This window comes from Vipera berus (assembly GCF_964194415.1).
Source record: "Vipera berus genome assembly, chromosome: W".
Classification (NCBI taxonomy): Eukaryota; Metazoa; Chordata; class Lepidosauria; order Squamata; family Viperidae; genus Vipera; species Vipera berus.
The window spans coordinates 53,764,142-53,779,653 of record NC_138210.1 but is presented as its reverse complement, the minus strand read 5'-3'; the positions used below and the strand labels follow the sequence as shown (position 1 = coordinate 53,779,653).

Sequence of the window (15,512 nt, the reverse complement as noted above, 5' to 3'; positions counted from 1 at the left end):
TAGGCACCCTTGATGCGAACGATGTAGAGCTGGCCATGCCCATCCAATAGGTCATACGCACTCTAGCCACGCCCACCCAGTAGGCCACGCCCGCCCAGGCCACACCCACCCGGCCCCCTGAGGGCAACCGCAATGCTGATGCGGCCCTCAATGAAATTGAGTTTGACACTCCTGCTATAGAAAGATAGAATAGAGTAGAGTAGAGTAGAGTAGAGTAGAGTAGAGTAGAGTAGAGTAGAGTAGAGTAGAGTAGAATAAACTTTGTCACTTTAAATGTACATTAATCAACATACATTTAAAATGAATTTCATTGCATTCAGCTCTCAAAAAAAACACCATTATGCATATATCCCCCCACACACGTATATGACACAAAGAAACATCAGTCTATTTGAAATGTATATGGCGAATACATGGTGAAAAAAAGAATCCATCTACAAGACAGATGGCATAAGGAACAGAGCTGTTACAGAATCTAGTAGTTCTACTATAAATACTTCAAAACCTCCTCCTATTTACGTATGTACCGGTATGTATGTATGTATAATGAACACAGTTTTATTTATTTATTCAATTTCTACTATGTCACCCATCTCTGAAAAGCGACTCTGAGCGGCTTACAATTAAAATCACACACATACATACACACGCGTATTTCACTGGCAACAACACTGTCACTTCAAGGGACTTTCCAGAACTGGAGGACTTAAAAATAACAGATGCACCTCAACCTCCTTTCTTTGCACTCTCTGCGTCACTCCTGTTTTCCGTGAGCTAAAGAGCTCATCAAACCTCTGCATCTCTATCTTTGAAATATGCCAGTATTAGGAAGCCAGTAATTTCTTTAAAGTACTGCAGTCTTTAAACCTTTGCATCTCCGTGGTCCGTATTCCATTTGTCTTTGCTAAATGTCTTACGGGTGTCGTATCTCCACGAAGCTGAAGTCAAAGTGCGACGTGATAGGCGGAGCTTGTGCCCTTTTTCAAGATGGAGGAATCCTGCACGTGGGAAGAGGAGAACCCTGCTTCTAGCAGCGGCAGCAGCTGCAGCAGCGATGAAGTGGAGGATATGGAGATGGAGGAAAAAGAGGAGAAAAAGCAAGAAAAGTCTCAAGCAGGAGCTTATGTGCCGGGAAAAGGTCCCCCACTAGCCCCTGGAGAAGAGCTGGTTATGGACGAAGGCGCATATCGACTCTACCATCGGGCAGGCACGGGTAGGAAGAATCAGGCAATTCTCACGTTAGACTGGAGACGGACGTGATCGCGGGCAAGAGGGGAAAGCAGGGCGTGTGACTCGCTAGTAGTGCAAACTGAGTTCTAGGGTTGGGAATTTGCTAGCAATCTAAATGGAGGAATTTAATTTATTCCTGCCACAAAAGGATTGGTGATAAATATATCTATGATCCTACTGAGAAAACTGTGAACTTTACAATATCACTTAGGTGCGGGGGTCCAAAACTGATGATAGTTTCTCCGTTGCTATGGCTTGTACGTCTGTTGGACTTCAGTTCCCATAATTCCAAGAATGAGGTTTGGATTATCCCGCAAGAATTGAACTTTAGAACAGAGGTCCCCAACCTTGGCAACTTTAAGACTTGTGGACTTCAACTCCCAGAATTCCCCAGCCAGCAAAGCCACAAGTCCACAAGTCTTAAAGTTGCCAAGGTTGAGGACCCCTGTTTTAATATCAAGGAAGGATCAAATAGGAAAAGGCAGTACAGAAAAAGCAGTACTTACGACACTTCATTTAGTGACTGTTCTAGGTTACAAAGGCACTGAAAAATGTGACTTACGACCGTTTTTCACAGTTACACCCTTTGCAGCATCCCCATGATCATGTGATCAAAATTCAGATGCTTGGCAATTGGTTCATATTTATGATTGTTATTTCCCAAGATCATGTGATCACTGTTTGCAACCTTCTGACAAGCACAATGGGAAGTCAAGATTCACTTAACCATGTAACTGACTGATCAACTGCAGTGATTCACTTAACAAGCATAGCAAGAAAGGTCGTAAAGTGGGGCAAAATTCACTTAAATATTTCATTTACCAACAGAAATTTTGGGTTCAAATGTGGTTGTAAGACAAGGACTACCTGTAATAGAAATTCTTTTTAATCCTGAAGTATTGGGCAGAGGGCCGGGTAAAGTGCCTTCGAAATGCTTTGGAATATGTAGAATCTGCATTGCAAAGAGAATCTGAGAGCTATTTTGTAAGACTGTATTCTCACTGTGTTTTTGATAAAATGCAACCAAATGTTTGCATATCAGGAAGGAAGATGAGGTTAAGCTGTGAACAGGACAGCAAAAATGAAACATGAAAAACTAGATAAATGGCTCAGATAAATGAGGTCCTTCTGTTGCTATTAATTCAGGGGCTCCTTGCTTGAGCTTTGACATTTTGCACGATGCCCTTGGAGACAACCGAACTAGCTACCCGCTGGGCCTTTTCCTTTGTGCGGGAACACAGGCTGAAACTGCCCAGGCAAACAGGTGAGTGCTTGGGATGGGTCAGTACAAGTAATCCTCTATTTACAACCATTAGTTTAGCAACTGCTCAAAGTGACAATGGAACTGAAAAAGTAACTTACGACCAATTCTCACAGTTACAACTGTTAACAGCTTATCCAGAGCCACTTGATAAAAATTTGGGCACTTGGCAGCTGGTATTTATGGCGGCTGCAGTGTCCTTTGTTCATGTGATTACCATCCCAGCTGACTTCAAGCAAGCAAAGTCAGTGGGGAAGTTGAATTCACTAAACAACTGTATGATTCACTTAACAACTGCAGCAATTTGCTTAACAACCATGGCAAAAGATGGTAAAATTTGGATATTTACCAATTGCCTTGCTTAGTCACAGAAATCCAGGTCCCAATAATGGTCCTAAGTTGAGGACCACCTGTATGGTAGGCTAAGCTGAATGAGTAAAGAAGAGAATCTTCCATAGCTTGATACCTACTAGAAGAATTTGATTTCAACTCCCATCTTGCTCAAACTGGCATGGCCCACCACTATAGGATGGAGTCTGAAATCCAGCACAATTGGGAAGTTAAAGTTTGGGAAAGAAATGTGATCTAATCTTATAAATGCATTTAATAACATTTTTTTTTCTTCCCTTCCCCCTCCCCGCCCCGACAAATAATTAATCCTAATAAACCCACAGGTTGTTAGTGATGAAAATGCACAATCTCCACGGGACCAAATCAGCTTGCAAAAATTCTTCTGGGTCAGACAGTAGCAGTGAGAATGAAGATGACGAAGACAAGAAACCCCAGTTAGAACTGGCCATGGTTCCCCACTACGGAGGGATTAACAGAGTGCGAGTATGGAAGATTTCCAGCTGCTCTTTCTCTTTTTTTTTTTTGCTCCCTTTGATATTTCCCCTTAATGCTACCCTGTTATTTCTCTTTTTTTTTTCCCCATAGGTGACAGAGCTGGGCGAGACTCAGATAGCTGCGGCTTGGTCCGAGAAAGGGCAGGTGGATATATATGATCTTCAGCGTCTCTTAGTGGCTGTTTCTGACCCCCAAGCGATGGCTGTCTTCTTGCGAGAAGAGCAGGCCAAGATCAAACCTATCTTTTCATTTACTGGACATATGTCAGAGGGCTTTGCCATGGACTGGTCACCCAAGAAGCCAGGTGATGGGAGAAGGGAAGGGAAGGGAAAGATGGATGTAGGAGATGAGAATGGATGAAGTCTAGTTCATGATATTTTGGATCTTGCTTGTTGTAGGCACTCTTTTGACAGGGGATTGCAACAAAAATATCCATCTGTGGACACCCAAGGAGGATGGTTCGTGGTTTGTAGATCAGCGGCCGTTCACAGCCCACACAGCATCAGTGGAAGACATACAGTGGTCCCCAAATGAAGCTACAGTAAGTTATTGATGATGTGTGCAGGTTTGCAAGTAATCTTATAGAGAGAGAAAGACTTGAGTTACCTTAATTTTTTTTTAAAAAAAACCTTTAGCTGATTGGTTAAGTCGTAGTTTCTCCACTCTGGAAATTCAAGTCTGCGGACCCCAAGTCCCAGAGTTCCCTAGCTAACATTGTCCAAGCTTTTGGACCTATAGTTGTTTTTTTAATTTGGGAATACTGAACACAGTAGGACACATTTCTGAGAAAGAATGCCCAATTGGGCTGCAATGAGTTGTATTTTTATTTCCCTCTTCTCCTTTCTGAATAGCACGTGGCAAGAAGATGCAGTAGATACAGACCAAAAATTAGTGTATCTTATATTTGTAAAAAAACCCAATACACTAACCCTTTGAAATTGTGGAGATTCTAGGGAACTTCAGTTCAGCTATAGTTTTGATTTTAAAAATAGCCCATTGTGTCTGTATGGAGATCAGTTTATTTATTAAAGACATTCACATGCAAAAGTAAAATAGACCTCATCTGCTTTTATGAATATGCAGCAGAGAAAGTCCGTTGTGGTGTAAGAGGGCTTAACTCCCCTTTTTGAAAAGGAAATGCTTTTTACTATCCCTGGGTTAGGTTTTTGCTTCGTGTTCAGCTGATGCCTCCATCCGCATCTGGGACATAAGGGCCGCACCAGGAAAAGCCTGCATGCTGAGCACCAGCAAGGCGCATGCTGCAGATGTCAATGTGATCAGTTGGAACCGAAATGAGCCTTTCATTGTCAGTGGTGGCGATGATGGAATCCTAAAGATTTGGGATCTGAGGCAGTTCCAGGTGAGCCGATGGATTCCTGCTGTCAGATGAAATATGGGACAATCACAACTTACCTTGTGCCGTCTGGGTGGTTTGGGTCTTATGGGAACACAAATACTATAGAAATGACACAATTTCTCAACCTTGGTGGTTTAAAGACGTGTGGACTTCAACTCCCAGAATTCTCTAGCCAGCATTGCTGGCTGGAGAATTCTGGGAGTTGAAGTCCACATGACTTTAAACCACCAAAGTTAAAAAACACTGGTTTAGGACATGAATCAAGAGCCACCCATTCATTTTGTGACCCAACCCCACCTTCTACACATACACCAAGTCCAAAATCTGACCTCTTCTGAATTTGGGGGTTTATGACTTGCCAGTGTACCTTATTTTGTGCCTTAAAACTTCCCAAGTGGGCTTCATCCCACCCTCTTTGGGAGCTTGGATCTCAACATACCCAACAAAACCTGGTGTGGCCAACAAGCCCCATTTCTTTACTCTCTGCTTTCCACCCCATCTGGCTTTTGCTATCATAATGATGTATTGTTTCCTTTTCCCTTTTATTATTATTCTATTAGTTTTCTTCTGTTTCGTTTACACTTTTCATTTTTTTTCCCTTTTGATCCGTTGTAAGCCACTTAGAGTAGCCCCACGGCAAGATAAGCAGCAAATAAATTCAACAAATAACTTTTGGCTTAAGTGTATTGCGCAATCCCATAGTAATTGGGTTATTTAATGATCTCTATCGCAAAGATGTTTTTTCACTGGACATTGTTTTTCTTTGAAGACCATTCGCTTTTCATCCAAGAAGTTTCTTCAGGGATGGTGGGGAAATGGAAGGATTTATACTCCTTGCAGACAGCTGGTCTGAAAGAGGGGTCAAAGAGGCCATCTATGTCAAAACTGAACAGACTTCTGTCATCAGAGGGGGAGGGGTATATGACATCATCTATCTTCAGTCTACAAGTGTCTCTTCAGCAGTTCCAAAAAGGCTACGCACCCATTTGCACCACTCAGGTGACTTTAAGGACCCAGATAAACCTCCAAGTGGCCTCAGTGACTAAAAGAATGCAAATGACCAGCTGTCAGCAAGGAATATAAATTCTTCCATTCCCTACCATCCAGTCAGAGGTGAAGAAGCTTCTTGGATGAGAAGCGAAATGTCTTCAAAAAAAAAAAAAAACCAAGGAAGTCCAGTTGCCTCATGAAAAAGCATCTCTGGGACAACCGTGGCTTGGATGACTGAGAATCCCCAGACATTTAATGAACTCTACTTCAGATAACATGGCTTAGTACAGGGGTAGGCAACCTTGGCTCTTTTATGACTTGTGGACTTCAACTCCCAGAATTCCTGAGCCAGCCATGCTGGCTCAGGAATTCTGGGAGTTGAAGTCCACGAGTCATAAAAGAGCCAAGGTTGCCTACCCCGGGCTTAGTACATTGCTCCCTCCTGCTCCCATTCTTATGGTCTTGATTTTTTTTCTTCCCTCAGAAAGGTTCAGCGGTTGCCACCTTCAAGCAACACACTGCGCCCATCACATCAGTGGAATGGCACCCCACCGATAGCGGCGTTTTTGCTGCCTCTGGGGCCGATGACCAAGTGACCCAGTGGGATTTAGCAGTGGAACGTGATGAAGAAGGAGAAGCTGAGGACCCAGCTTTGGCTGCCATCCCACCCCAGCTGCTCTTTGTTCACCAGGGAGAAAATGATATCAAGGAGCTGCACTGGCACCCACAATGCCCTGGCACCCTCATCACCACCGCCCTGTCTGGATTCAACATCTTTCGAACCATCAGTGTCTGAGGGAGGCTTTCAAAATGGCCGTCTCCTAAATTCAGGTGGCACTTGCAGGGGTGGTCAAAGGAGTCAAGATGGGTGCCACCCTTTTACACGTGCAATACATGCCTTAAAAAAGCCATGATTCTGCTATAGAAAAGAGAAAATTCAAAACAGGCTTGTTTATGTCTCTGTAGAACTGCCCCAGTGAATATGTCAGCTTCTGTATATCTATTATATCCATAATGTACGCTGGGGAGGAAGCTATTTTAAACTGGTTGCAGAACAGAATGTGTTTAAATATAAATTATGTTGGAAGTAAAACTTTGATCAAGCTTCCTGAGACTGGGTTTTGAGAAAGAGCCGGGATGGGTGCATTAAAACCCCCATGCTTTGTCAGATGTTCAGAAATGCTAAGGTTGTGTACCTGGTTTGAAAGAGAAATACATCTTCAGAAAAGGGAAAAAGGCTTCCTGTTAAAATACTTTTATTTGGTACATTTAATTCTTTGACTTACGACAACATTTGGGAGCAGAATTTCGATTGCTAAGGCTGTTGGTTAAGTAAATCATACCTGATTTTACAACCTCCCCCCCCCCCCATGGTTTGAGTGAATCACTGCAGTCCTTAAGGGACTCCAGCTTCCTCCATTGACTTTGTCAGAAACCAGCTGGGAAGGTCACAAATGATGATCACATGACCCTGGAACGCTGCAACTGTTGTAAATAGATGCCGGTTGCCAAGCGCCCACATTTTGGTTATGTGACCATGGAGATGCTGTGATGGTTCGTTAAGTGCGAGGACTAGTCCCAAGTCACTTTTTTCAGTGTCACTGTTAAGTTCAAACAATCATTAGATGAATGGTTGCCAATCAGGGACTAATTGCATAGTAGAGCAACATTTCTCAACCTGGGCAACTTGTAAGATGTGTAGACTTCAACTCCCAGAATTCCCATTTGAGAAACATTGGTATAGAGCAGGAGCCAGGCAACCTTGGCTCTTTTTATGACTCGTGGACTTCAACTCCCAAAATTCTGAGCCAGCATGGCTCAGCTTGGAAACCTCTCCCTTTCCCCTCACCATGGCTGGCTCAGGAATTCTGGGAGTTGAAGTCCACAAGTCATAAAAGAGCCAAGGTTGCCTATCCCTGGTATAGCGGGTAAATGCTGGCTTTTGTGTTATTTTCCATCCTGCACTTAGTCATTAGATTCCAAGCTTGTGCTTCTTGTAGCACAATCCTTTTCTCCTCTTTCTCTATCTGAAATACAAAGATACAAATGTCTTTTATGTTGCTGCAGCAGTGCTATCTAACCTAAGATCAGCCTTTCTAGCTACTGCCCTGGGAATGTGTTGAGCAGTAGTTCTCATTCCCAACCAGCAGGAGTCATGAAAGATGGGGTCAGATAAAACTACAGCCATCAACTTGGACCAACTGCCCCTGAATACAGATGTACAGATATGCAGCTTTTGTGGGCTTCAGCGCCAAGTGACGTGGGTCAAGAGATTGCAGCAATATTAGGAGGGCACTTAGCTCTGGAAGACAAAGAATAGGTGACAACAGTTGTCAAAGTATATCTTTAACAATTCCAGACCTCACCACTGTTGGAAATGGCAAGCTCACGATCCAAGCCTTTTTTCTCTCACTGCATCCCACTCCACTGTAGGGATGTATATGCTATCGTCCCCTCCTGGTCCACTGAACAGAGCAAGACAGTCTTCTTGACGTTGGTGCCAAGGCGTCCAGCACTAATGATGTCACACAGAGAGATGGGTACATCTTTGGAAAAACAGAGCGCAATGTAATGGGCATGGAACCTCATGGGATCACCTATCAAAAGAGGAGCGGGAAGAGTTAGCAAAACAAGAAGGCTGGCCTCAACATGGTCTCCTCAACATAGGCTCATTAATATGGGATAAAACCTGCTTTATATACGTCTCATCAATAGAAAAACAAACCATTTCCTTAATTGCTATTTGCCCTGCCAGAAAATTGCTGAAGCAGTTTGCTGAGGAACTCTTCATAATCTGGATGTGCAAACACACTTTGAAAATGTCCTGGGATATGGGCAGTTAAATAGGCAACTTTTAATATCCAGAGATAGTTAATGAAAAAAGGAGGCAGATATTCCTTAATACATGAGCTTTGAGGAATCACCTATTATGAGTGCCTTTATTTGACAGTCTTGTCTGTTAGATTATAAAGTCTTGGACATCTGGAGAATACCAAATTCAGGAAGATGGGATTGTGACAGTCTTTGAGGAGGCCTATTTCATTCCATGTTTGTGAAGCCCACCATTCCCACTCCAATATCTTTTTTTACTTTTCCTATCTGTACAACTCATATACAGAATGACAGTAACATTGTAATAAGCCATAACGTAGTTCTGGCGTAGCATGTTCTGGTTTATAATCCCTATGTACTACGAACCATGATTTATTTATAGCTTAAAAGGTTGGCGAGCCAAGGGTATTGTGGCTTCACACTTGGGCCAGAGACAACAATGAAGGGACACCGGTTTAGCTATATCTGACTTCCTTTCCTCACAGATAAAAAGTTTAAGCCATCATTCTTCACTTGAAGAGTGAATACTCTTCAATACTGTTCCCACAAATGCAAACAGTCTTGTAAAATCTCTGAGAAATCTGCCTTCACCTGGATAAACGAGGAAGTCGCCTCCAAATTTGCTCCCAGCTGTGAGATAATAACCTCGTTCCCAGAGGTCCTGGAAAATGCGGTAGCGCATCTCATGAAGCTCTTGGCCAGCATAAGGCCAGAGCTGAGATGCTACGTGCCAGTCTACTTTTTCTTCTTGAGTTGCCTGAGTCTGCTCAGTGGGGAGCTGGATCATCATTGATTCTCGGGGAAGCACAAAGCAGGAACCAGACTCTGCAGGCTGTACAAGGGGATCTAAGGAAGGAAGGAAGAGGTGATCTAATTTTTCAGTTGAATGTCTGTAGTAAATGAACAGATTCCCTCACAGACACAATAGGCCAGGGCTTTTCAACCTTTTCACCCATTGTACCACTTTTAGGATATGGCAACATCCAAGAACCACCAGTTGCCTAGCAAGGCGTCAAAAACGTGATGACCCAAAAAATAAAAGGAAAAAAGTGATGAAGCACAGGTAGTCCTTGACTTACAACAGTTCGCTTGGTGACTGTTCAAAGTTGCAATGGCACTGAAAAAGTGCCCCCCCAAGCCACAGCCGAGCAAGACACCTGCCTGCCCGCCCGGCGGCGCTCTTCCTCCTGTCCGAGGTTTTCATTGTTGTGAGCATTTCTGTTGAGGATTGGCAGTGGGGGTGGGAGGTGGGGTGTTTGGTTTTTATTCCTCCCGTCTGCTGGGTGGTTGCAGCAGGTTTTGGTCACTTCACATGACCCTGGGACACTGTGACCGTCATAAATATGAATCAGTTGCCAAGCATCTGAATGTAAACCACAAGACTCTGGAGATGCTGCAATATTCCAGCTGATCAGTGCTTCTTCTGGGTGCAGCAGAAGCACCAAGATCAGCGCCGAGCTCCAGCTGGAACCTGGTGTTGATCCTGGTGCTTCCACTGAGCCCTGACAGCCCCGAAGCGCCGATCAGCAGGAAAGCGGCACTGATCCTGGCGCTTCCGCTGAGCCCTGACAGCCCTGCAGCTCCAGCCAACTCTCGCTCAGGCTTGTGCGTTGCTGCCACCGGTTCAGCTCATTCCCCTCCCCCGTTACCACTGGTGTTCGCTTAATGACCATCACAAACAACCACGCTATGACTGTGACGAGCAGTCTCCATTATGGTTGTAACGAGTGGACCGTGTAATTTTTTTTCAATCAAATATTGAAAAATTAAGAATTTTGTCACTTTTGTCATAAATAAAATTCCACTTCGTATGCCCAGCTCTCCGTCACTGTAAATTCAAGGCTAGCAAGGATGACATCAAATAGGAGAAAGCATGGGCAGAACTGTACAGCAGGAGGTTCTATGGTATTAGTAGTAGTAAATATCAATAGCTAAATCTAATCTTGGATCTACTGCTGTGATGGGTCAAAAGATACTCCTGGGTGTGAATATTATATCAAGCAGCTCATAATGGTAAGAGCTGTCAGGAGGATAGTTTGGGAGAAGAAATGTGTGTCAAGGTATTGATTTAACAGCTAGCCAGCTTGTGTAATGTAAGATTTAAGATGGAATGATGGGAATGACTCAGCAGGGTCTGTGTCTCTTTAAGAGCCTTTGTATAAAGGGAAGGCTCCGCTGATGTGTTCTCTCTCTTCCGTTTCCTGCTGTAACTGTGGTTTGTTGGATCCTGCTGTATTAGCACATGTATATTGTTCCTGGTGTATGATATTGTAGATAGCGTAAAATAAACCACCATTTAATGTAGACCATTGTTTACTCCTGGGTTATCTCACACAATAAGACTGTGCTCGCTCTAACAATATGTAGGCAGAATTCTTGGGACACTCTAGTCTGCAGGATACAATCTGGATCGGTCACCGAGACCAGAGGCTTTGTCTTCTGACCTTTCAGACTCCTGTTGGAGCCCATCCTCGGGGATCTTCTCTCTAGCAAAGTTTGCGAGAGAACAGACACTCCGCTAGAGAGAAGTTCCCCAAGGATGGGCTCCAGCACGAGTCTGAAAGCTCAGAAGGCAAAACCCTCGGGTCTCAGTGACCGATCCAGATTGGATCCTGCAACATTATCCTATATTCGTCTTCATTAGTGACATCCTGCTCTGCTTAAGCACCAACTTCATTTAACAATGGAAAAATTGTCCAACCTGTCCAATGGTTTAATGGGCTTTCAGGGTTCCCAAACCCCAGATGAAACGTTACACAATAACCAAATAAACACATTAGCTCACCTCCTCCTCCTCCTCCTTTTCGTTGCCATTTCTTTGCTCGGCCCTGGGTTATATGATCTGCAAGAGACTCCAGTATGGTTTTCTTCTGTTCGGCAGAGAGCCTCAGCTGCTCCTGGTAGTTCTCCTCTAGCTCTTTCTCATAGGCAACCGCTTTTGCTGGGAATAAAGTGTCCTGAAGACACAAAAGCAGCAAGCTCAGTGTGCTCAACATAAGCAACCTTGCAGTCAGGTTGGCCATGCTGGCTAGTGTTACTGGAAGGGGACATGATTGACAAACATTATTCCTTTCTCTGAGCTCCAGAATAATCCAAGTCCGAGCTCTAAGATAAACCTTTGTCTTATTTGCAGCAAAATGAGGTACTAATTTATACACACATACGGCCTCTGGATCAGAGGTCCCCAACCCCTGGTCCATGGACCAGTACCGGGCCACGGCATGCCAGCAACTGGGCCGCACAAACAAGCAAAGCCCCATCCATGAGATGTAGGCAGCACACAAAACCACGCATCCTCCAGTCTGCGGAAAAACCTCCCTCCACGGAACCGGTCCCTGGTGCCCAAAAGATTGGGGACCTCTGCTCTGGATCATACATGGAAACATTCACTGCCAGCTGAAAAGTAACATAAAACAAAAGGATCTATTGAAATTGCTTTGGAATTTTTACTAGCTTCTTCCCCCCCCCCACCCCCTTCCAAACACAAACTTTTGGATAGCTCCTATTGGCAGTTTGAAATGGTACTTACCCATTAGTACTTAATTCTCCTGCACAAATAGGAAGAGAAACTATAAAACATAAAACTGGTGCTAACTTCTTACATATGCCAGCTGTGATGTTAAACTAATGCCTGAGCTTATTTTGCTTTATTGCACAGCTGGGGAGGAAAAGGAAGAAAAAAGTGATAACTTCCTGTTGAAAAAAAGCTGATACTACGTCATAATTTCATTGCTGGAAGAAATTACAGTCTTCGAGTTACAACCGTTTGTTTAGTGACCATTCGAAGTTAGAGCAGCACTGAAAAAAATTGACTTACAACTGGTCCTCGAACTTGTGACTGTCACAGAGTCCCACGGTCATGTGATCAAATCTGGGTGCTTGGCAACTGGCATGCATTTATGACAGTTGTAGCATCCTGGGGTCACGTGATCGCCATTTGTGACCTTCCCAGTCACCTTCCAACAAGCAAAGTCAATGTGAGACTGCCAGATTTACTTAAGGACTGTGGTGATTCACTTAATAACTGCTGTGATTCATTTAACAACTCTAGCAAAAAAGATCATACCGTTGGGTGCAGCTCACTTAAACCACCACCTTGCTTAGCAATGGATATTTTGGGCTCAATTGTGGTTGTAAGTCAAAGCCTACTAATAGAGGAATGTCTCAAAAACATGTAGATCAGGGGTCCTCAAACCTGGCCACTTTAAGACTTGTGGACTTCTACTCCTAGAATTCCCCAGCCAGCATGGCTGGCTGGGGAATTCTGGGAGTTGAAGTCCACAAGTCTTAAAGTGGCCAAGTTTGAGGACCCCTGGTGTAGATGCACTTTGCGAAGTTTGGGAACTGGGGAGTTTATCCTTCATTTCTAAGTCAAAAGTCAAAGGTGGGTTAAACCATTACCTGGTTCTTCCCATCACCAAGGGACTGAGAGGTCGGGCTCCTAACCAGGGTTGCCAACCCCTTTTCCAATAACAGCCGAGCCTCTTCGGGAAGCAATTCCAAGGGCAGCCCAAGCCTCACGTTCTGCCGTGGCTTCTGAGGCAATGCCCCCACCAGCACGCCGACAATGCGATGTTCCTCTCGGATTCGCCGTGCGTCTGCGTAGCTCCACACAAATGCCTTTCCCTCTAAGAGGTAGATCCGGATCATGGCTGAGCCTGCAACATCAGAAGAGGATTGAAGTAACAAGCTATTCAGGTATTTTTGATATGGAAGGTGGAAGGCTCAGCTATTCCTGGGGATTTCCTAGTAAGCTTACAACCAAAGGGCAGTTTTTAACACAAACAAGGCTCTCATTTTCCTTTCCACTAGAACAGGGGTAGGCAACCTTGGCTCTTTTATGACTTGTGGACTTCAACTCCCAGAATTCCTAAGCCAGCATGGCTCAGCTTGGAAACCTCTCCCTTTCCCCTCAGCATGGCTGGCTCAGGAATTCTGGGAGTTGAAGTCCAGGAGTCATAAAAGAGCCAAGGTTGCCTACCCCTGCACTAAAAAGCTCACTAATGAGGCTACCAGTGGCCACTGCAGATCCTGAGACTTTTATTAAGGAGCCCTTCAATCTGGGTTAGGCTTAGCTGAATAGGCTGGAGTCAGTTGTTCTCAGAGCTGCCTTGTCAAAAGTTCTTTTCTGAGAAATAGGCAATAGATATTTCAAAAGGAGTCCACACGTTCCACTAAGAGCTAAGAGTAAAGCACAGGTAACAGTCTTATGGATGGGGGCTGCACCAGATGGCTTGGTTGCATGCTAACCTCTTAACAGATGGAGGAGGAGGAGGAGGAGGAGGAAGAAAAGGAGAAGTGTCTGCAGCTAAATTGTTCCAATTTGCATATTTACCTGAAAGTAGGAGCCACCAAATGTCGGGGCCTGGCTTCTGATTACCTGTTTGTTAACATTGTGCCTATATTGCTTGATAAGTCATTTTACAAAATCATTCAATTAATCCCTGCATCAAATCCATCTTAGCCGGGACTTTAGCAGACCCTACTAAACATACATAGCATCCTGTTGTTTTCTATCACAGGAAGAGCTTTAACCATCCTGTCGCCCTTCAAAAATCTAACCCACACAAAATGCATCAGTTTGGGTTAAAAGTTACCTCCCCGTTTCCTATAAGGGAACCTCAGAGCCTTAGTTCCTCCAGTCCCAGCTCCAATCCTAAACTCAGATTTCTATTGCTAAGCAAGATAGCAGTAGTGAGTTTTGCCCCATTTTACCTTTCTTGCCATAGTTGTTAAGTGAATAATTGCAGTTAAGTTAGTAACATGATTGTTAAGTGAATCTCACTTCCCCATAGATTTAGCTTGTCAGAAGGTCACAAAAGGTGATCATATGACCCCAGGACACTTCAACCTTCATGAGTCAGTTGCCAAGCATCTGAATTTGTGACCATCATGTGACCATAGGGATGTGGCAACAGTTGCGTGAAAAACAGTCAATGTCACTTTTTTCAATGCTATTGTAACTTAGAACAGTCACTAAACAAATGCTTGTAAGTCAAGGACTTACCTATAAAAGATAGTCCTTTATTTCAGAAAACTCACATTGGTCCTTTATTTTAGACCTTTCACTCTTACTATACAAATGCACAGTTTGACAGAAGCAATCCTGTCCGATATTTGCTTCTAATAATTGTATAGCTTCTTATGCTATACAATTATGAGAGAGAGAGAGAGAGAGAGAGAGAGAGAGAGAGAGAGAGAGAGAGAGAGAGAGAGAGAGAGAGAGAGAGAAACAGAGACTGGCCTAAAGTCACCCAACCTGTTGCTTTCGTGCCTAAGGCAAAACATACGGTAAGAATTCATAGTCGCCTGATGTCTATGGAGATTCTCAGTCATCCAGGTCATGGTTGTCCCAAAAGTGCTTTTTCAAGAGGCAACCGGACTTTGTTTTTCTTTGAAGATGTTTCGCTTCTCATCCCAGAAGCTTCTTCAGCTTCTGAAAAAAAAATCCAGTTGCCTCTTGAAAAAAGCGCCTTTGGGTCATAGTCTGCCTAGTTTCTAGCCATCGCAGGGGTAGGCAACCTTGGCTCTTTTATGACTCGTGGACTTCAACTCCCAGAACTCCACGAGTCATAAAAGAGCCAAGGTTGCCTACCCCTACCTTAGCCTCTAAGCCAGGGGTAGGCAACCTTGGCTCTTTTATGACTCGTGGACTTCAACTCTCAGAATTCCTGAGCCAGCCATGCTGGCTCAGGAATTCTGGGAGTTGAAGTCCACGAGTCATAAAAGAGCCAAGGTTGCCTACCCCTGCTCTAAGCCAAGTTGGCTCCCAGTTCAGTTATTTTTTTATTAGAATATGCGTTTTGTAAAGTTTTCTTGTTGGTCTTGCTCTTGAATTCTCCTCTGTAAAGCGAAGTTATAAACGTACTTTCCCCCACCCCCACCCCTTTATGCGCCTCTTTCGGATTTGCGCCTTTTTTTTTCCTTCTTTCTTCCCCCAAGAAAAGATGCTCACCGTATAGCCAGGCACTCCTTTCCCTTCCCGTTACTTCAAGC

At 44.0% G+C, this 15,512-nt stretch overlaps 2 protein-coding genes across 2 annotated transcripts; one reads left to right on the top strand and one right to left on the bottom strand.

Moving 5' to 3' along the window:
• The first annotated feature begins 973 nt into the window (after nt 1-973).
• On the top strand, nt 974-7,421 carry LOC308676682 (glutamate-rich WD repeat-containing protein 1-like). The gene is made up of 7 exons (XM_081342671.1): nt 974-1,213; nt 2,377-2,494; nt 3,166-3,325; nt 3,428-3,641; nt 3,736-3,878; nt 4,500-4,697; nt 6,169-7,421. The coding sequence occupies exons 1-7, from the start codon at nt 988-990 to the stop codon at nt 6,478-6,480; spliced, it is 1,371 nt and encodes a 456-aa protein (XP_081198797.1). The 5' UTR covers nt 974-987; the 3' UTR covers nt 6,481-7,421.
• Nucleotides 7,422-7,509: 88 nt separating this feature from the next.
• On the bottom strand, nt 7,510-13,166 carry LOC308676164 (tRNA-splicing endonuclease subunit Sen34-like; the record flags this gene model as incomplete). Its single annotated transcript, XM_081341913.1, has 4 exons — nt 7,510-8,281; nt 9,108-9,362; nt 11,302-11,473; nt 12,918-13,166. 4 exons carry the CDS (start codon nt 13,164-13,166, stop codon nt 8,094-8,096), a joined length of 864 nt encoding a protein of 287 aa, XP_081198039.1. The 3' UTR covers nt 7,510-8,093.
• Nucleotides 13,167-15,512: the final 2,346 nt, after the last annotated feature.